At 44.2% G+C, this 22,853-nt stretch overlaps 1 protein-coding gene and 1 long non-coding RNA gene across 3 annotated transcripts in view; one reads left to right on the top strand and one right to left on the bottom strand.

The window, feature by feature from the left end:
• Positions 1-22,853, bottom strand: part of PLAT (plasminogen activator, tissue type) — a 44,407-nt gene that overhangs the window by 18,226 nt on the left and 3,328 nt on the right. The window contains exons 2-5 of one of the 2 annotated variants that reach the window (XM_060787189.2): positions 5,491-5,608; positions 2,691-2,745; positions 2,247-2,378; positions 1,044-1,157 (exon numbers count right to left, since the gene is read on the bottom strand). In XM_060787189.2, the coding sequence (XP_060643172.2) occupies positions 1,044-1,157; positions 2,247-2,378; positions 2,691-2,745; positions 5,491-5,556 (367 nt within the window). In that variant the 5' untranslated portion in view covers positions 5,557-5,608. Of the gene's footprint in view, positions 1-1,043; positions 1,158-2,246; positions 2,379-2,690; positions 2,746-5,490; positions 5,871-22,853 lie in introns of those variants that run through there. The other variant, XM_060787188.2, reaches the window with a different exon arrangement.
• Positions 5,877-22,853, top strand: part of LOC132782409 (uncharacterized) — a 38,645-nt gene continuing 21,668 nt past the window's right edge. Inside the window, exon 1 of the long non-coding RNA XR_009632081.2 lies at positions 5,877-6,090. This is a non-coding gene — a long non-coding RNA (uncharacterized lncRNA). The remainder of the gene's footprint in view (positions 6,091-22,853) is intronic.

Raw genomic sequence — 22,853 nt, 5'->3', positions numbered from 1 at the left:
ACCTACCACCAACAGAGAAGAGTTCTCTCTCCCACCGTGGACATTCCACAGATATATAAACCCCATTTTCCTAGTTTCCAAAAGACCTCATAACCTCTGAGGATGCGTGTCATAGATGCAGGCAAAACGTCAGGAGAAAATGCTTCTGAAACATGGCCATACAGCCTGAAAAACTTACAGCAACCCAGAGATTACAGCCACGAAAGCCTTCATAGAATCATAGAGTTGGAAGAGACTTCATGAGCCATCCAGTCCAACCCCCTGCCAAGAAGCAGGAATATTGCATTCAAAGCACCCCTGGCAGGTGGTCATCTAGCCTCTGTTTAAAAGCCTCCAAAGAAGGAGCCTTCACCACACTCCGGGCAGAGAGTTCCACTGCTGAACAGCTCTCACAGTCAGGAAGTTCTTCCTCATGTTCAGATGGAATCTCCTTTCTCCTTCGACAATACATTCATGGGAAGAACCTATTAACATTCTTAAAAATTGCAGCCTACTACTCGTACTATATCTGTGGAATGTCCAAGATATATAAACCCCACTTGCCTAATTTCCAAAAAACCTCACAACCTCTGAGGATGCCTGCATGTGAAGCGTCAGGAGAGAATGCTTCTGGAACATGGCCATAGAGCCCAGAAAACTCACTACAACCCAGCGATTCCAGCCACGAAAGCCTTCAACAATACATAGCCCTGCTTAGGTTTGGCAAATTCAGGGCTACATCAATCCACATGTCGAACGGTCTCCCACTTTACCATGTGTTTATTTTTTCCCAATGAGTTGCATTATCTCACAATTACACAAAACATGATAGTCTTAGTTTAGTCACTTAGACTTCTAGTGAGAATCTGAGCCCAATTTACCCTCATATACACACACCGATTGGTCTTTATGGCACTCTATATCATCCACAGAATATCCCCCAGTGCTGTATTTCAGATGGGTTGAGTCTCATCCCGTTGAGTGCCTTCTGGCCCATCTGGTAGAACCATGAACACACTGTCTCCTGATGCAGCACCTATAACTGACTTCTCACAGCAACTCACCAATTTCACAGTGTTTCCCCAAAAAGCCCGGGGGACACAAACAGATGAAAAGGTTAGATGAGTATAATGGCTCTTGGCAGCGGCCTCCATTGAAACACCGTGGCTTCAAACAGCCTGTCAGATAAAGAACAAGAGTATTTCAGTTTTTCTTTGTAGGTCTCCCAATCTCATGCAGAAGTTCCCATATTCCCTCTTTGACATCTCCAGGCAGCAGGAGATGGAAAGCACCACAGATACTCATATCGCATGACCTATTTGTCCAAGATGGCAACCTCATATCCCAATTCTGGCAGTGTAACCTTATTTTGCAACACTACCTTAGGTAATATGAAGCGGGTACTCTATTTGCCACTCTTTTGGGTAGCAAAATGTCTTGGGTTGGACCTGACACATTGTCAGATAAATAAAAAATTAAGTAGGTGTCTCCCTCCATGTACCATCTTGGGCCTTCCGTTCATCTGGGGAGGCCCTTCTTTCGCCCCTGCCAGCATCACAAGCTCGCCTGGTAAGCACAAGGGAGAGAGGTTTCTCCTCTGTGGCTCCCCAACTTTGGAACTCACTACTTGGAGACATTAGGAAAGCCCCTACCCTAGAAACCTTTAAAAAGGATCTTAAAACCTGGCTCTTCCGCTGCGCCTTTGGAGAGTAGGTATACAGTCCCACATTACTGCTTAGCCTCAACCTTCTGTCATTGGAGTATATGTCGTCCCCCCTCTGTGGGAAAGCTTGATTCCCCAACCCCGGCTACAATGAGCTCTCCTCCGCAAATAATCTGTCTCTTTTTATCTCGCCCAAGTTTTAAATTAGTTTTAATTGACCTGTGTGTTTTTGTTCTTTTCATCACTTTGGGCTACTGGTGCTGGGTCACGCTGCTGCTTATAATCTGTACATTTATGAGGAGGGTCTAAGCCCACTCGCCCAAAAAACATGTCAGTGTTTTATTAAAATGATGAGGGCTAACATGGAATCCCTTTGACAACATTTATTGATTATTATTTTTATTTATCATGCTTGTATCCCATCTTTCTCAACCCTGAAGGGGACTCAAGGCGGCTTATGTAATCCTGAGGGTTGCAGCATAAGGAAGCATTAATGTTCTCTGGCTAAGATCCTTCCCAAACTGGCAAACCCAAGGTTTCAATAGGGTGAGAGATAAAGTAGACAGAGCTCTACCATGGTTTTGGATACATATCTAGGACTCACCTTCCACAGGCACTGTGTGGCAGAAGATGCCTCTGCTCTCACACCGACAATATTCAATGTGTCGGTTCGCTTGCCGTAGCCAACTCTCCCTCTGCTGATACACCTGTTGAGTCGTCTGGTCTTTGCATAAGACTATGATCAAAAGAGAGGAAGTTCCTCTTAGAAGACGGACCTCAGGGCATCCATTCCCAACTTCTAAGGACCAGGCCACAATGTCAATTCATGACAGGTAAAGTCATGATGCAGCCATTTAAAATTGGTTTGTTTCACTTGATACTGTCAGTGATTTATGGGGGCATAAAGGGACAGTGGGTTTCTACGACCAAGTATGAATTTCAACCCTGATATGCTAGACTCCAAGACTGAAACCGTTACATGATGTGGGTTTCCACTTTTCTGGCTCAGCACCAATTCTGGAATCAGAACCCCCTCTTAGTTGCTTACCTCTTCTTGATGGTGAGGCTCCCCGTGTCCCTCGTTTACTGCGAACGGAAAGCTCCTGCCAAGAGAAAAGAACAAATTAAAGATCAACAAAAGATTCCCCCCAGGCACTTCCAAGCCATTAAATGCTAATCAGTGTGGTCAGTTGAAACATTCACACCTAGCTCCAGCAGACAAAAGTCCTTTGTCCCACCCTGGTCATTCCATAGATATATAAACCCATTTTCCTACTTCCTACAGACCTCACTACCTCTGAGGATGCTTGCCATAGATGCAGGCGAAACGTCAGGAGAAAATGCCTCCAGAAGATGGCCATATAGCCCGGAAAAACCTACAACAACCCAACAAATTAAAGACATGCCTTGCCACAAAAAAGTCATGCTAAACATGATTTGTGGCAACCTTTGTTGTTTATTCAGTCACTTCTGACTCTTCATGACCTCCTGGTCCAGCCCACACCAGAGCTTCCTGTTGACTATAGATACCCCCAGCTCCTCCAAGGTCAAGACAGTTACTTCAAGGATAACATCCATCTATCTTGCCCTTGGTCGGCCCCTCTTCCTTTTTCCTTCCTTTTCCCCCACAATCATTCTCTTCTCCAAGATTTCCTAACTTCTCATTATGTGGACAAAGTACTTCATCTTTGGCCACTAATATCCTTCCCTCCAGTGAGCAGTCGGGCATTACTTCCTAGAGGATGGACTGGTTCGATTTTTTCGCAGTCCAAAGCACTCTCAGAATTTGCCTTCAAGACCACAGTTCAGAAGTGTCTACCTTCCTTCGCTCAGCCTTTCTTAAGGTCCAGCTCTCATATCCATACGTTACTACGGCGAACGCCATTGATTTAACTATGTGGACCTTCATTGTCAGTGTGATGTCTCTACTCTTCACTATTTTATTGAGATTGGTCATTGTTCTCTTCCCAAGAAGGAAACGTCTTTCGATTTCCTAGCTGCAGTCTGCATCTGCAGTCATCTTGGTGCCCAGAAGTACAAAGTTTGTCACTGCTGCCATGTTTTTCTCCCTCTATTTGTCAGTTATCAATCAGTCTGGTTACCATAATCTTAGTTTTTTTATGCATAACTGCAACCAAGCAGTTGCAGTTGTGATATTGGAGGAAAGTGCTGAGAGTGCCTTGGACTGTGAGAAGATCCAACCAGTCCATACTTCAGGAAATAAAGCCCGACTGTTCATTGGAGGGAAGGAGGCCAAGATGAAGTACTTTGGCCACATCATGAGAGGAAAGGAAAGCTTAGAGAAGAAAATGATGCTGGGGAAAATGGAAGGAAAAAGGAAGAGGGGCCAACCAAGGGCAAGATGGATGGATGGCGTCCTTGAAGTGACTGGATTGACCTTGAAGGACCTGGGGGTGGTGACGACCCACAGGGAGCTCTGGTGTGAACTAGTCCATGAAGGCACGAAGAGTCGGAAATGACTGAACGAATGAACAACAGCAAGCAACCCAGATTTTGCACTTTCTTCTTACACCTTAGTTCTAAGGCTCCTCAGCTTCTCCTTGCTTTCAGCCATCAAAGTGGTATCATCTGCATATCTAAGGTTATTCATGTTTTGGCCAGCCATTTTAATTTCAGTGATAATCATTTTTCCTGGATAATCTGGATTATTGCTTTAGTTTGCTTTTCAAGCTAAATTTACTGCTACTTTTGAGTTTTTGACCAGAGACACTGAAGCAAGGGTCTCTGAGTCTCTTTTGCTTTGTATCAATAAACTATTCTTTTGGACATACTACTGAGTCTAGCTCTTAAAGGCGTCTAGGTTCCGACAGACACCCTGAGTCACCTTTGGGCTGATATGGGCGGGATAGAAATAGCGCAAATAAATAAATAAATAAATAGTCTGAAAAATTTTTAAAAGCCTTTCAAAGCCCTGTTCCCTGCAGAGAGTCTGTGGTCAGCATGACGGGATGGAGAGCCATTACATTCCTGCCAGAGCAGTTCCTATTGATCTACTCACATTTGCATGTTTTCTTTTCTTTTTTTTTCCGAACTGATAGGTTGGCAGAAGTTGGGATAGAAATAGTGTAAATAAATAAATAGTCTTAAATTGGGTTATTGTAGGTTTTTTCGGGCTGTATGGCCATGGTTTAGAGGCATTCTCTCTTGACGTTTCGCCTGCATCTATGGCAAGCATCCTCAGAGGTAGTGAGGTCTGTTGGAACTAGGAAAAAGGGTTTATATATTTGTGGAAAGACCAGGGTGAGACAAAGGACTCTTGTCTTCTGGAGCTAGGTGTGAATGTTTCTACTGACCACCTTGATTAGCATACAATGGGCTGACTGTGCCTGGAGCAAACTTTTGTTGAGAGGTAATTAGATGTCCCTGCCTGCTTCCTCTCTGTTGTTGTGCTGTTGCAATTTTAGAGTTTTTTTAATACTGGTAGCCAGATTTTGTTCATTTTCATGATTTCCTCCTTTCTGTTGAAATTGTCCACATGCTAAAATTTTAAAGAAAGCCTTTTAAAGCCCTATTCCCTGCAGAGACTCTGTGGCCAGCATGACTGCATGGAGCGCCGTTACATTCCTGCCAGAGCAGTACCTATTGATCTACTCACATTTACATGTTTTTTTTGTGGTTTTTTTTTTTTTGGTTTTTTTGTTTTGTTTTGTTTTTTTGCCAAACTGCTAGGTTGGCAGAAGTTGGGCTAGCAACGGGAGCTCACGCCGCTCCCAGGATTCAAACCTGCGACCTTTCAGTCAGCAAGTTAAGCAGCTCAGCAGTTTAACCCACTGCGCCACTGGGGGTAAACATGCACATACACAAAAATAACCCCCCTGGTCTCTTACCTTGCACTGAAGTGTGACAATGGCTCCCAAAAGCAGGGACAGGAGGAATTGCTGCCCCATCCTCATCTTAATGCCTTCGTTTTTCTAACTGAACGAATGTCTTCTAGCAATCAAGGACCTTCAAACAAACAGTGGAGACAGAAATAGGAAAGGAGAAAAGACAGCTCATGAATATCGCACACTACCACAAAAAAAACATGCCGGCAAATAGACTGGCTTCTTCTGGGAGCTGTGATGGCTCTGGCCAAAGGGTTTTGAGCACAACGGCTGGCGGAGGGCAGGTCTGTCCCTTTGTATGTGCTGAATGCAGAGCAGCAGCAGCAGTGTTTACTTGTGGATTTAAAGCTAAGTCTCATCTGCTCAAGTAGTTTAACCCAGCCCCAGGCTTGTCCCTCCCTCCTTCCCTTCCTCCCTCCCTCTCTCTAGCTGGCTGCTGAAAGTAGGTTAGTTAGCCTGACGCCCAACTCTACTACTCTTTTCCACTTAATTCCAAGGAAGCCCCTCGGGTACTGGATGAGTGCCTGGCCGCTGTGGTTGTCTGGATGAGGATGAATAAGCTGAGGATCAATCCTGACAAGACAGAGGTCCTCCTGGTCAATCGTAAGCCGGATCGGGGTATGGGGTTGCACTCCCCCTGAAGGCTTGGGTGTCCTCTTAGACCAGTGGTTCTCAACCTGGGGGTCGGGACCCCGAGGGGGGTCACGAGGGTGTGTCAGAGGGGTCGCCAAAGACCATCAGAAAGCACAGTATTTTCTGTTGGTCATGGGGGGTTCTGGGTGGGAAGTCTGGCCCAATTTTATCATTGGTGAGGTTCAGAATATTCTTTGATTGTAGGTGAACTATAAATCCCAGCAACTACAACTCCCAAATGTCAAGGTCTATTTCCCCCAAAATCTACTAGTGTTCACATTTGGGCATATTGAGTATCTGTGCCAAGTTTGGTCCAGATACACCATTGTTTGAATCCACAGTGTTCTCTGGATGTAGGTGAACTGCAACTCCAAAACTCAAGGTCAGTGCCCACCAAACCCTTCCAGTGTTTTCTCTTGGTCATGGGAATTCTGTGTGCCAAGTTTGGTTCAATTCCATCATTGGTGGAGTCCAGGATGCTCTTTGATTGTAGGTGAACTATAAATCCCGGCAACTACAACTCCCAAATGACAAAATCAACCCCCCTCCTCCCAACCCCACCAGTATTCAAATTTGGGCATGTCATTTGGGAGTTCTGTGTGCCACATTTGGTTCAGTTCCATCGTTGGTGGAGTTCAGAATGCTTTCTGATTGTAGGTGAACTATAAATCCCAGCAACTACAACTCCCAAATGATAAAATCAACCCCCCCTAACCCCACCAGTATTCAAATTTGGGCATGTTGGGTATGTGTGCCAAATTTGGTCCAATGAATGAAAATACATCCTGCATATCAGATATTCATATGATGATACATAACAGTTGCAAAATTACAGTTATGAAGTAGCAATGGAAATAATTTTATGGTTGGGGGTCAACACAACATGAGGAACTGTATTAAGGGGTCGCGGCATTAAGAAGGCTGAGAACCACTGTCCTAGACTCATCGCTAACGCTTGAAGCTCAGGCGTCGGCGGTGGCTGGGAGGGCCTTCGCACAATTAAGACTCGTACACCAGCTGCGTCTGTACCTCGTGAAGTTGGATCTGGCCAGGGTTGTCCACGCCTTAGTCACCTCCAAACTGGATTACTGTAATGCACTCTACGTGGGGCTGCCCTTGAAGACGGCTTGGAAATTTCAATTGGTCCAGCGGGCGGCAACCAGGTTACTAACTGGGGCGACTTACAGGGCGCGTCAACCCCCCTGTTTAAGGAGCTCCATTGGCTGCCGTTCATTTTCCAATCCCAATTCAAGGCACAGGTTCTTACCTACAAAGCCCTGAACGGTTTGGGACCCACCTACCTGCGTGACCGCATTTCTGTGTACGAACCCACGCGATCTCTTCGATCATCTGGAGAGGCCCTGCTCTCGCTCCCACCTCCTTTGCGGGCGCGATTGGTGGGAACGAGGGAGAGGGCCTTCTCTATGGTGGCCCCCCGACTCTGGAACTCACTCCCCAAGGGTATCAGACAAGCCCCCACATTGGCAGTCTTTAGGAGAAGCCTGAAAACATGGCTGTTCCAGTGTGGGAAACAATTCCCTGCAAAATATCCTGAGAAGCACTTTAACTACCCGTTGGGCTGCTCTCTACTTTTCGTTTAAAACCCTCCTACTAGATACATCCTCTGTTCATGTCCAGCATTTATTTTTAAAGTTTTAACTATTACATCTGGCCCAGTCATAGGTTTTTAAATCCTTGTGTGTTATTGTCTCTGTGTGAGTTATATTAACTATATTGTTTATTTTGCTTATTCCCTGTTGTTTTTATTGATGTGTTGTTGGGCTTGGCTCCGAGTCCCTTGGGGAGATGGTGGCGGGGTATAAATAAAGTATTATTATTATTATTATTATTATTATTATTATTATTATTAGCCTGGGAATGGGACCTGTGGTCTTTGGCTCATTCTGCTTTTCTCGGTCACTGGTGCTTTTACCTCTGACTCACTTTGCCTTGGCCACAACAGCCTCCCTTGGCCTCCAACTCAACTCCAAAACCCAGACCTTTTCCAGACCCTTTGGCTGGTTTCTCTTGAGTTTCCAAAGCCCTGCCATGCTCATATTACTCTCCCTCCTTTGCCTCCAAAGCAAGGAAACATGGCTGCAGCTGCCGGATGATCATACAGTGGAACCTTTGAGTTAAGAGCCATCTCTCAGCCCAGGTTTTGTTTTGATATACGAGCAGAGTTTTGCATCAAGTGTGAGTGCCAGAGGAAGCAAAGGTTTTAGGACTTCAAGGGAGGGGAGCAACCTCTGGGCCTTGTGCCTCATGCTTTGTCTGCTTTTGAGAAACTTTGAGTTAGTTGATTTTGTTGATTTCTGGTATGTTGGGCCGGGCTTTAGCATGGCAGGTTAACCGCCAGCTGTAGTAAAGCTTGCCTATAGAAATATTTGAAGCCTGGGTTGGGGTGAGCTCCTGGTGTTTAGTCCAGTTTCTGCCAACCTAAGCAGTTCCAAAAACAGCAATCTGAGAAGATAAATAGGTATCGCTTTATATTGGGGAGGTATTTAAGGCACCCATAAGAAAATGCCAGGAAAATGCCAGCAATTTGATCAAGGAGGAAGTTTACGAACAAAGCTCTTCAGCAGGGAAGATAGAGCAAAAGCACCCACCCCCCACCCCCCAGTGGCTGGAATTGAGCACAGACTCCAAGACGCCGAAGATGGGAAAGCCTATATATACACCTCTATCTAGGTACAGTTGTCTGTTTTGTCAGTGTATAATAATCCTGCCCTTCTCACCCTAAAAGGGGCCTCAGGGTGGCTTTGCAGCAGGCGGCAATTTGATGCCAATACATCAAAATGTGAAAATTAAAAGCACATATGAATTATTAAAACATCAATTAAAATCACGTAATCCAGATCGTAGTCCAAGGCTCTCCAATTGTCGATTCCATTCGTCCGTTACCCTTATTGTACTATTCACTGGTGTATTGCTTGGTCCCACAGCCACATCTTAAGCTTCTTCCTGAAAGACAGGAAGAAGCTTCCTGTCTTTCATTGCTGAGGGAGATCCATAGCCGAGGGGCCACCACTGAGAAGGCTTTCCCCATCTTTGGCATCTTGGAGGCTTGTGTTCAGTTCTGGTCACAGGGGGGTGCTGTCACTCCCTCTTCCCTGCCGAAGAGTTTTGTCCATAAACTTCCTCCTCGGCAACTAAAATTATCAAAGGTCTGGAGCACAAGCCCTATGAAGAGTGGCTTAAAGAGCTGGGCATGTTTAGCCTGAAGAAGAGAAGGCTGAGAGGCGACATGATAGCCATGTATAAATATGTGAGAGGAAGTCATAGGGAGGAGGAAGCAAGCTAGAGACTAGGACGCAATGGAACAATGGCTTCAAACTACAAGAAAGGAGATTTCATCTGAACATTAGGAAGAACTTCCTGACTGTGAGAGCTGTTCAGCAGTGGAACTCTCTGCCCCGGAGTGTGGTGGAGGCTCCTTCTTTGGAGGCTTTTAAACAGAGTCCCCTGGGAACGTCCTTGTTGTTTTTGTTCATTCGTTCAGTCATCTCCGACTCTTCGTGACCTCATGGACCAGCCCACGCCAGAACTCCCTGTCGGCTGTCACCACCTTCAGCTCCTTCAAGGTCAGTCCAGTCACTTCAAGGATGCCATCCATCCATCCATCCTCCTTGTAGGAGGCTTCTCTCATGTCCCCGCAATTGGGAGCTGGAGCTGGTAGAGGGAGCTCATCCGCCTCTCCCCAGATTCAAACCTGTGACCTGTCGGTCTTCAGTCCTGCCGACACAGGGGTTTAACTCCCAGGGGCTCCGGTGTCATGATTTTGGATTTTTTTAATGCTTTCCTCCAACAGACAAGAGTTCTTTCTCCCACCCTGGACATCATTCCACAAATAAATAAACCTCACTTGCCTAGTTTCCAACAGACCTCACAACCTCTGAGGATGCCTGCCATAGATGTGGGTGAAATATCAGGAGAGAATGCTTCTGGAACATGGCCATAGAGCCTGGAAAACTCACAGCAACCCAATATTAACAGAGGACAACGGTAACGGCATTCACTATGACCACTGACCCGATTTTCCCCAGCCGTTTAATGCAGGTGGCATTGCAAACTTGCATCCCTGGTATGCTGTTTAACTGTGGATTTAGTGTTCTTGGAGTTATGACGATTGCTCTGCTCTCAATTGCTGGGGCCCAGCAGATCTGCTGGAATGCTGCCTCCTACACAACCTTTTGTCTCCTTTAAGTTTTGCTGTCAAAGCCGTGCTGTGGATTTCTCCTTTGGAATGTCCTCCCTCTTTTTCATCCGTCTTTGCTGGACTTCAGGAGCTTTTCAAGGACTTATTATTCCCGCCTGCGTTAATTCATTATGTATACTTTCAACTGCTGCCATCTCGTTTGCTATTTTAATGATTCATGCAATGAACATTGTTTTGCTGGTTTTGCGGTCTGAGTCAAACTGAAAAGCAACCCAAGCCTCTTGCAGTGTGCTTTGGGAGGGTTTTCACCCCAAAATGAGGCCAAAACTGAATTAAATAAGGCTTAGTAAGCAAAGAGCCATTGCATAAGTTGGACTGGGAATTGTTTCATTTTAGCATTCTAACTTCAGAAAGCGGGGAAAACATTTTGCTATACAACTCTGCAAGAACCAGTATGGTGTAGTGCAGACTTTCCCTTGAATCCTTTTCGAGGATGCAAGGGAAGGTCTAAAGCAGTATTTGTCAACTTGGGGGTCTCGAGGGAATTTCAGAAGGGTCACCAAAGACCATCAGAAAATATATATTTCTGCTGGTCTCAGGAACCCCTTTGGCAGAGAAGGCTGAAGATCTCTCCGCCTGTCCTTCTCTTCCTTTTTGGAAACAGACTGTGAATTGTTCCACCAAAACCCCTCCTCTGTAATTGTGCTGTCACGCACTGGGCCTGTGAAAGAGTCTGTAGACAGGACGCGTTTTCTGAATGCCCAATGGGACGCCGGGGGTGCCTCGGCTGAGAGGCCTTTTGGATTTCCCCACACAAAGTTCTCTTAAAGACTTAGAAAGTTCAACAAAGTTTTTATTGTTGCTTAAATCTTCAATAAATCAAACAAATTCTTCAAGGCTTTGAATCAACTGGTGGCTTGCTTAAATCTTGTCCACAAGGGACAGGCAACTTTCTTCATAAACTGTTTCTTCTTCCTACAAAACCCTATACGACTCCGGCCCAGCGTACCTGTCCAAATGTATCTCCTCGGAGCTTAAGATGTTCTGGGAAGGCCCTGCTCTCAGCCCCGCCTCTATCACAAGTGAGGCTGGTAGGGACGAGGGACAGGGCCTTCTCAGTGGTGGCCCCTCGCCTGTGGAACTCACTCCCCGGGGAAATTAGGTCATCAACATCCCTCCTCTCCTTCAGAAGGAAGCTGAAAACATGGATATGGGACCAGGCCTTTGGGTAATCTGGCAGACTGACAAGGTAATGACGACCAGAATTTGGAAAGGACTATGGTAATGCTGAATGGACTTATGGATTTTAGAACTCGGTGAACGTTGGCCACTAGATTGGCTTTTTAGTTGTTATTGTATTAATTGAATGTTTTAACTATTGTGATTATTGTTGTTACGTACTTTATCTGTTGAATTGTTGGCATCGAATTGTGCCGGTTGTAAGCCACCCTGAGTCCCCCCTAGGGGGTTGAGAAGGGCGGGGTAGAAGTGCCTGAAATAAATAAATAAAATAAATACAAGGGAAATCCTTGACCCCTCCCTGGGCAATCTGACTTAAGCTCTGCTGGCGTGGGCCCCTACACCCGGTCCAAATTGCATTATGGCTGCTGCGAGTGGTCCTTACCAAACAGAGTCCTTTAGTAGATTTCCAAGAGGAAAGAAGGCTTTCAATTCCCAGCAAAGGCTGGCTGTAGAGTTGTGGAACTAAATTCCCCAACAAAGGCTATGCTGTAGTTCTCTGTAGAGCTATGGGACTGGATCCCCCCAGCAAAGCTGTAAAAGACGAAGCTTTCTACAGGTGGAACTGATTCAAGTCCTGTACGAAAGGCTTCTCTGTGTGAACTGAGAAGCCTTTCGTACCCAGAAAAAAGGGCGGAAATAAAGAACATAATGATAATTTATGGGTCATTGGCCCTATGATCGCAAAATGCATGGAACTTTGGAATACATGCAAACACTCAACAGTAAGGAAAAGAAGTTGGGGCTTCTGGTACAGCTGTACCACCACAGTAATAATAATAATAATAATAATAATAATAATAATAATAATACTTTATTTATACCCCGCCACTATCTCCCCAAGAAACTTGGAGTGGCTTACATGAGGCCAAGCCCAACAACAACACATCAATAAAAACAACAGGGAATAAGCAAAATAAACAATACAATTAATATAACTCACACATAGACAGTAACACACAAGGATTTAAAAACCTATGGCCGGGCCAGATGTAATAGTTAAAACTTTAAAATAAAATAAATGCTGGACATAAACAGAGGGTGTATCTAGTAGGAGGGTTTAAAACAAAATGTAAAGAACAACCCAATGGGTAATTAAAGTGCTTCTCAGGATATTTGCAGGGAATTGTTTCCTTTATTCAGGGAAGGCACACTGGAACAGCCACGTTTTCAGGCTCCTCCTAAAGACTGCCAATGTGAGGGCTTGTCTAATGTTCTTAGGGAGTGAGTTCCAGAGTCGGGGAGCCACCATAGAGAAGACCCTCTCCCTTGTCCCCACCAATAGTGCCTGTGAAGGAGGTGGGAGCGAGTGCAGGGCCTCTCCAGATGATCAAAGAGATCGCATGGGTTCGTATACAGAAATGCGGTCACGCAGGTAGGGGTGATAAAAGGATGATAAAAACATCAAATCATCCAGGCATCCCCTGGGCAACATCCTTGCAGACGGCCAATTCTCTCACAACAGAAGCAACTTGCAGTTTCTCAAGTCACTCCTGACACAACAACAAGAAAACCCCATAATACAGTCACCTTGAAGGAACATAATGGCAGCATAGTAAACAAATGAATAAATAAAATGTATCCAGGCTGCTGTTTTACAAGGGACACAAAAAAGCTGTCCCAGAATTAGAATCTGCTTCCCAAGGAATTTCACCAAGGCTTTGGCATTTAACAAAGATAGAAAAGCCATCTGTTTGCACATGGATTTTAGTCAGCGTTTTTAATTATTACTGCAATGCAATCACACAATCTGTAAAATTCCTTGACTCTCTGAAACATGGACTGGGCAGAATTCATGCAGCTCTACAGGTTTTGGTGGACTACAGGTCCCATCACTCTTCACTAGCAAAACTAATAGTGAATGGGCTGCTGTGAGTTTTTCAGGCTGTTTGGCCATGTTCCAGAAGCATTTTCTCAGACTTCACAACCTCTGAGGATGTCTGTCATAAATGTATGCGAAATGTCAGGAGAGATTGCTTCTGGAACATGGCTATACAGCCCAAAAAACTTACAGCAACCCAGTGATTCCGGCCATGAAAGCCTTTGACTAAGAGTGAATGTTCCTGGATATTATGGGCCAATAGCATCTGAAGAACCGTATAATACCCACTCGGATTAAAGTATTTGATAATATTCCCTAATGTGCTGTGGCTTACTTTCAGTCTTCTTTCAAGAGTACTTACATCTATTAGTTGCCGAAACTTTGTCTTTTTCCCAGCTGGTTCAAGTGAACAACAGGAATGTTAAAAAGAGATAAGCTATCAAACTATATCCACATGACCAATGCCATGTGAGAAATACAAATGTGTTTACACAGTCAGAGATCCAGTTTGGTGGCCACATCTCAGAAGAACAGATGTCTGGAAGAGGCCAAAGGACTGAAAGAAGTAAAAGTAAATGTATGAGTCCCCCTCGGGGTGAGAAAAGCGGTATACAAATGCTGTAAATAAATAATCTATATAAATAAAAATGTAATGTTCGTTTGTGGGATTAACAGAACTCAAAAACCAGTGGGCCAATTGACACGAAATTTGGACAGCATACACCTAACAACACAATGTATGTCCTTCACTCAAAGAGTTTTGATTTTGTGATTTGGGAGTTGTAGTTGCTGGGATTTATAGTTCACCTACAATCAAAGAGCATTCTGAACTCCAGTTATGATAGAATTGAACCAAACTTGGCACACAGGACTCTCATGACCAATAGAAAATACTGGAAGGGTTTGGTGAGCATTGAGTTTGAGTTTGAGAGTTGTAGTTCACCTACATCCAGAGAGCACTGTGGATTCAAACAGTGATGGATCTGGACCAAATTTGGCATGAATATTCCACATGTCCAAATATGAACACGGATGGAGTTTGGGGAAAATAGACTTTGACATTTGGGAGCCGTGGTTACTGGGATTTATAGTTCACCTACAATCAAAAAGCATTCTGAACCCCGCCAATGACAGAATTGAGGGAAACTTCCCACACAAATCCCCCATGACCAACAGAAAACACTTAAGGCCATCCAGTCCAACCCCTTTCTTCAAGGCAAGAAAACGTAATCAAAGCCCTCCTGACATAGAGTCATCCAGCCATATATATATATATATATATATATATATATATATATATATATATGACTCACACACAGAGAGCTATAGTATCATAGGTGAAAGGGACCCCTAAACAAGGACAATTCTATGTTGCATTCTCCACAGTAGGCCAAGCAGACAATCTCTACATCAATTGTGACGGCGCGAGTGGCGCCACCTATGTATAGAACTGTTAGTTGTAAGAATTAAACTGTTGTATCATGCTTAATCCTGCCCCTTTTTACACTGCTTATGTATAGTTGTATGGATTGGTTGCTTGTAGATGTCAATCAGTATTGTTTGGCTCCACCTCTTCCTGCAAGAGGGGAGAACTTCCTTTATCTTCTTCATTCTGCCATCAGAGTTCCTACTATATGGATGTGAGTAAGAGACCTGACTCTAAAGGACCCTGATTTAAGTTACCTCTTAGCACCAGTTCTGAGGTTTTTTACCCCTGGGACTCATGCTTTATGTCCAGATTGTCCTGGACAATTATTGAGGAGACCCAGGCGCCTTCAAGCTGGTTCTTTGGGCACCAAAGGAAGATCCTGAATCTTCAAAACATAGGCCATTTGAACTGGGGTTGTGGTTTGCTCCGGCATTCACAGCCATTGAGGAAAGAGGAAACTTGGTGAGGCTTCTCAGCTTCAAACCCTTAGACCCAGGACTAATTGAGACTGTAACGTAAGTTTTCCTTCACCCCTCTAAAGTTTTTCAGCTCATTGCTTTGAAGAAATGACTTTGTGATAAATAAAACTTATCTTGAGCTATTTACAGCGTTTTGGGTTTTTGGGAGTTCCAGTTCCCTATAGGAGGGCAAGAAGCAATCCATCCCTCCTTAAGGCCCGTCGCAAACTAGGTTTCTGCTGGAGAAATCCTTGCTAGCAAGTCCCTGACGTCATGAGCCTGCGCCCCTCTCCCCGCCCCTTTGTCCGCCCCTTTCTCTTTGCGAGCGTGGTTTTTCCTTTGCTAGGGCAGCATTGCCCGCATTTTCTCTCAGTTGAATTCTGCCAACTGAGAGAAAATGCGGGCAATGCTGCCCTAGCAAAGGAAAAACCACGCTCGCATGGAGAAAGGGGCAGAGAAAGGGGCGGGGAGAGAGGCGGAGTCTCGTGACGTCAGGGACATGCTAGCAAGGTTTTCTCTCGCAGGAACACAGTTTGCGACGGCTCTTATTGAGAATAATAGCCCCCAGGCGCGACGGCACATCAATACAAGCATAAAAAAAATACATATATTAGAAACCAACACTTTCTCATTACTTTATTTTCCAGATCACCAGACTGGGCCACAGCAACGCGTGGCAGTGGACAGCTAGTAAATAATAAATGAAAGAGGCCCACTAGAAACTTTGTGAAGCTCTTAAAAATTGATTCTCCCTCTCACTAGCCAAGCAACATAAACACATGGACAATATGGTGAATATTTTAATCTAACTTGCGTACCTGGCGTTGCCCAGATTATTTTTAAAAGTACAATTTTTTAATTGTACAAAATGCATAAGGTTGTGGGTGAACTACAACTCTCACCATGCCAGGTGAACCCCAAGAAACTCCATCAGTACTTAAAGTTTGTTATGTTGCATAAGTTTGCTCTAGATGCATTATCAGTGGCGTTCAGTGTGATATGTCTTTTGAATATTTACCATATTTCAAAGAAAAACTGTAAACTGGCCCTGTAAGTGGAAAAGATCAAACATTATTTTATCTATATAAATAAAAATGTAATGTTCGTTTGTGGGATTAACAGAGCTCAAAAACCACTGGATGAATTGACACCAAATTTGGACACAAGACACCTAACAACCCAATGTATGTCCTTCACTCAAAAATATTGCTTTTCTCATTTGGGAGTTGTAGCTGCTGGGATTTATAGTTAACCTACAATCAAAGAGCATTCTGAACCCACCAACGATGAAATTGAACCAAACTTGGCACACAGTTCTCCCATGACCAACGGAAAATACTGGAAGGGTTTGGTGGGCAGGGTTCTTTGCTTTTGGAGTTGTAGTTCACCTACATCCAGAGAACACTGTGGACTCAAACAATGATGGATCTGGACCAAACTCTACACGAATACCATGTATTCTACCGTGTACCATGCAGCTGTGGACAAGTCTACATAGGGACCACCAAACGCAGCATTGCCCAAACACGAATCAAGGAACATGAAAGGCACTGCAGACTACTTCAACCAGAGAAGTCAGCCATAGCAGAGCACCTGATGAACCAACCTAGACACAGCATATTATTTGAGAACACAGAAATGCTGGACCACTCTCACAACCACCATGTCAGACTACACAGAGAAGCCATTGAAATCCACAAGCTTGTGGACAATTTCAACAGAAAGGAAGAAACCATGAAAATGAACAAAATCTGGATACCAGTATTAAAAAACTCAAAAATTACAACAGCAAAACAACAGAGAGTAAACAATCAGGCACATCAAATCACTCTCAACAAAAGATTCACCCCAGGCACTTCCAAGCCTTTAAATGCTAATCAAGGTGGTCAGTTGAAACATTCACACTTAGCTGCAGCAGACAAAAGTCCTTTGTCCCACCCTGGTCTTTCCACAGATATATAAACCCATTTTCCTACTTCCAACAGACCTCACTACCTCTGAGGATGCTTGCCATAGATGCAGGCGAAACATCAGGAGAAAATGCCTCTAGAACATGGCCATGTAGCCCGGAAAAACCTACAACAACCCAGTGATTCCGGCCATGAAAGCCTTCAACAATACATTCTACACGAATATTCAATATGCCCAAATGTGAACACCGGTGGAGTTTGGGGAAAATAGAATCTTGACATTTGGGAGTTGTAGTTGCTGGGATTTATAGTTCACCTACAATCACAGAGCATTCTGAACCCCACCAATGATAGAAATGGGCCAAATCTCCCACACAAAACCCCCATGTGGGCCACAGCAACGCGTGGCAGGGGACTGCTAGTATATAAAATATAGTAAGCAATCTAAATTGTATATACCGTATATATATCACAAATAACTAGTGGAGGTTTGAAGAAGGTTGCTGTTGCCAACATCTTTGTTGTTTCTCCTCTTAACCAGAGATGCCAGGGTTTGAAAAAAAAAAGACTGTGGCCCCATCTACACTGCGATATAATCCAGTTCCTGAACTCATGTTATCTGATTTAAACTGGCTTATATGGCAGTGTAGATCCAGATTTCTTCTGCTGCCACAAGAAGTAAGTGGAGTAAGGACATCCCACTGATAAATTTGGGGATAAAAGATCAAAGCAACGTTGCCAACTTTCTATTTTTGGGGGCATTGCTCCCGGTTTCCTTTGTCAGGATGTCCTCTCTGTGGTCAAATACAACCTGGTTTTAGAAAAGAGAGAAAATAATCCTTTGAAGCCACCAGAAATGAGCCAGTGGTGGTTGCCTTCAGGGGATTAGTTAGCAAGAGTTTCCGTAGGAATTGGATGTCTTTTGAGAAGTTCACAAATAGACTCCAGGCAGAAGTTGTCCTTTGAAAATGTTGGTTCTTTGCTGAAGTTAAGGAGGAGAAGAAACAGAGAAGAGCTACGGTTGACATTTCCTTAAGAGGATAAAGGCTGCCTCTGGCAATCAGTAGCTGATGAGGTACATTTTATAGGAAACCAACCAAAATCCTGGCAACAGCTTCCAAACAGGATGCTGTGTTCATTTGTTGCAGAGCAAAAAAATAAGTGAGAACTCTGCAGCACTTTCCAAACTAACGTATTATCTATGTTGTCGAATGCTTTCATGGCTGGAATCACTGGGTTGCTGTGAGTTTTCCAGGCTGTCTGGCCATGTTCCAGAAGCATTCTCTTCTGACATTGCGCCCACATCTATGGCAGGCATACTCAGAGGTTGTGAGGTCTGTTGGAAACTAGGCAAGGGAGGTCTTCTGTCTCGCCAGGTGTTCGGATCCTCCTTTATGGGTCTGACCGGCCTCTGCCTTGGCAGGGCCCCCTAAATTCATGTTTGACAACAGAAGGGTTTGGTGGGCATTGACCTTGAGTATTGGAGTTGTAGTTCACTTACCTTTAGAGAGCACTAGACTCAAACAATGATGGATCTGAACCAAACTTGGCACAAATACCCAATATACCAAAATGTGAACACTGGTGGAGTTTGGGGAAAATAAACCTTGATATTTGGGAGTTGTAGTTTCTGGGATTTATAGTTCACCTGCAATCAAAGAGCATTCTGAACCCCACCAACAATAGAATTGAGTCAAACTTCCCACACAGAACCCCCATGCCTTGAAGGGACTTGCTGGCACATTCCTCCCTCCAGCCTCACGTGCTCTCCCTCACCGGCACATGTGCACCACGCTATTTATTTGTTTGTCATGTCAGGACAACCAGTCAATTATATTACATTTCTAACAGAACAAAGCAAACAAACAAACAGACAGACAGACAAAGTACAAAATTTGTGAGTTTGGTAGTTGATTAAATGTCCTTTGACCAGTATCTGGCCACTTGGAGTGCCTCTGGTGTTGCTGCAAGAAGGTCCTCCATTGTGCATGTGGCTGGGCTCAGGTTGCATTGCAGCAGGTGGTCAGTGGTTTGCTCCTCTCCACACTCGCATGTTGGGGATTCCACTTTGTAGCCCCATTTCTGAAGGTTGGCTCTGCATCTTGTGGCGCCAGAGCGCAGTCTTTTCAGTGCCTTCCAAGTCGCCCAGTCCTCTGTGTGCCCAGGGGGGAGTCTCTCATTTGGTATCAGCCATTGGTTGAGGTTCTGGGTTTGAGCCTGAGCGAGTGTCTCTGTAGATCTTAGAAAACTATTTCTAGATTTAAGTCATTGACGTGCTGGCTGATATCCAAACAGGGGATGATCATGCACTGATCACATCTGCTCTCGTCTTCCCACTTGGAGTCTCAAAAACAGCCCTTCCCTTGGCTGAGGGGCTGGCCAATTACAGTGGAGGAAGGGTTAACGTGGGAGGATTCGACCTCTCTTTCCAAAAAGGAAGAGCAGGACAGGCGGAGCGATCTTCAGCCTTCTCTGCCAAAGGGATTCCCAAGACTATCAGAAATATGTGTTTTCTGGTGGTCTTTGGTGACCCCTCTGAAACCCCCTCGCTATCCCTCCAGGGGTCCCGATCAATGGTTGAGAAACACTGCTCTAAGGGAAGTCAACTTTCCCCTTCCACTTTCCACAAGATGATGATGATGATTATTATTATTACTATTACTACTACTACTATTATTCCATCAAGTCGAGGAAGAACCTGTCCATAGATGAACTGAACAAGATGTTCCTCTTACTGTAGCATCAGTGGAGATGAACAGGCATGTGTTGCATGACACAAAGGGAAGCAAGGCAATTGCACTATGTAATAAAATTTGAAAAATTTTATGTTCCTGGTTGGAAAATGTTATTTCCTGTTTAATTGTGCGGTCCTTATTTTACTCCATAAACATTGTTTTTGTGGCTTCCACAAACGAGGTTGAATTGGCTGAGATTCAATGAGACATTCATTGAAAAACTTTAGCAAAATGTGCTGCAGGATATGTTAATGAGAGAACCAATTAGGAAATGACATTTATGACCCAGATACAAAAATCGTGTTGCATAGTGCTGTCATAAATGTGGCAAAGGAACAGTGTACAGAAACAGTGAAACCAATAAAGGAACCAAAGTGAGTGTAATAAAGCCTTTATTACTGTTATTGTATTGATGTGATGTTTTAACTAGTGACAATTGTTGATGTTAAATTGTAAATTGTATATTGTACTTTGTGAATTGTTGAGCATCGAATTGTGCCTTTTCTCTGACCCTTTGAATGTATTTTTTGCTAACCACAGTTTTCACATGTTCATGTTTGATGTTGTCCAGCTTTTTTTTTTTTTTTGTCGTGTCAAGAGTGACTCCTGGTGTGAGAGAATTGGCCATCTGCAAGACGTTGCCCAGGGGACGCCTGGATGATTTTGATGTTTTTATCATCCTTGTGGGAGGCTTCTCTCATGTCCCCGCATGAGGAGTTGGAGCTGATAGAGGGAGCTCATCCACCTCTCCCCGGATTCGAACCTGCAACCTATCGGTCTTCATTCCTGCCGGCACAGGGATTTAATCTACTGCGCCACCGGGGGCTCCAAGCTGTAGTATGCCTAGATATTTATAGGCCTCTGGCTGGTGACACTTTATTGCTTGGCCATTAGGCATATTTCTGCCCTCACTTTCAATGATTTTTCCCTTCTTCAGTGCCACTGTCGAACATTTGTTTCGGTTTTCCCATACAGCTTCAGGTCATCCATGTACAGCAGATGTGAAATTTTGTGAGATCTCGGAGACGTTTGATAGCCAAGATTTGTTTTTTGTAAGATTGTTGACAAAGGGATCATGACAATGATGAAAAGCAGTGGGGACAATGAGTCTCCCTGGAAAATTCCTCTTTTGATGTTGACAAGTCCATCGTTTTCATTTCCAACAAACAGTTCAGTTTTCCAGTGCTTCATCATATCTTCAATAACAGTGCCAACAATTTTACAAATCCCAATGGTGTCTAGGCACTTGATGATCCAACTTTGTGGGTGTGAGTCAAAGGCTTTTTTGTAGTCAATCCACATCATGTGAAGATTGTATTGTCGAAGGCTTTCATGGCTGGAATCACTAGGTTCTTCTGGGTTTTTTCGGGCTATAGAGCCATGTTCTAGAGGCATTTCTCCTGACGTTTCGCCTGCATCTATGGCAAGCATCCTCAGAGGTTGTGAGGTCTGTTGGAAGTAGGAAAAATGGGTTTATATATCTGTGGAATGGCTGGGGTGGGGCAAGGAGCTCTTCCCTGCTGCAGTTAGGTGTGAATGCTTAGCTGATCACCTTCATTAGCATTTGAAGGCCTGCCTGAGCCTGGGAAAATCTGTTGCTGGGAGGTGTTAATCTGTGGCTGGTTTTTTCCTCTTTGTTGTTTAGCTGTTATAATTTTAGAGTTTTTTAATACTGGTAGCCAGATTTTGTTCATTTTCATGGTCTCTTCCTTTCTGTTGAAATTGTCCACATGCTTGTGGATTTCAATGGCTTCTCTGTGTAGTCTGACATGGTGGTTGTTGGTGTGGTCCAGCATTTCTGTGTTCTCAAATAATATGCTGTGTCCAGGCTGGTTCATAGCAGAGCACCCATTTTTCCTACTTCCAACAGACCTCACAACCTCTGAGGATGCTTGCCATAGATGCAGGCGAAACGTCAGGAGAAATGCCTCTAGAACATGGCTCTATAGCCCAAAAAAACCCACAAGAACCATGTGAAGATTGTTTTTTTGGTTTTTGCAGTTTTCCAGAATTATTTTGTTGATTAGTAACTGGTCTTTTGTGCCCCAGCTTTTCCGTTTGTTGCCTTTCTGTTCATCTGGCAAGATGTTATTTTCTTCAAGATAATCTTGAATTCTGTCAGCTATGATGCCGGTCAATAGTTTAAACATAGTGGGCAGACATGTTATTGGCTTGTAGTTTTCTGGTGCTGCTCCTTTTGCTGGATCCTTTTGTATCAGATATGTTCTCCCAATTGTTAACCATTCACTGATGCTTCCTTTTTGCAGCATCTCATTGAATTGTTGGGCCATTTTCCCATGGTGATTATTATTATTATTATTATTATTATTATTATTATTATTATTATTGATTGTTCAGTCCTTATCCCAAAACAAAAAATATTTCCAAACCCAAAATTGTCAAAAGTGGTCCCATCTACACTGCCAGATGATGCCGTTTGAAAATACATTATATGTTCAGTGTGAACTCATATAAAATGGTTCAATGCAGTAAAACTGCATTATATGAGTCTACATCAGCATAGGCAAACTTTCTAACTTGGTGGCGGCATGGAGGTCCAAGTGAGGTAGGCTGGCTTGGAAGGAGGGAGTTCTCCCCGTCCCCTCCCTCCCCTTTCTTCCCCTTCTCTTTCAGAGGCTGAAAGAGTTGGATCCCAAAAGGGTCAGGCTGAAAAGGTGGACAGGAGAGAAAAAGTGTATCCATGAGACCCCATATTGTCTTCTCCTGGTATACAATCCTAGAGCTGGAAAGGACTCCCAAGGGCCATCGAGTCCAACCTCCTGCCATGCAGGAAGGCACAATCAAAGCACTTCTGATAGTCAGCCTCTGCAGAAAAGCCTCCAGAGAAGGAGACTCCATCACACTCCCAGGCAGCCTAGGCCACTCTCCAATATCTCTTACTCTCAGGAAGTTCTTCCTAATCTTTTCAGTCGAATCTCTTTCCCTGCCATTTGAACGCATTGCTCCCTTGTGCCCTGGTC

This window comes from Anolis sagrei, chromosome 7 (genome assembly GCF_037176765.1).
Source record: "Anolis sagrei isolate rAnoSag1 chromosome 7, rAnoSag1.mat, whole genome shotgun sequence".
NCBI lineage: Eukaryota > Metazoa > Chordata > Lepidosauria > Squamata > Dactyloidae > Anolis > Anolis sagrei.
The sequence above is the reverse complement of the archived record's forward strand: the minus strand, read 5'-3'. Positions and strand labels throughout refer to the sequence as shown.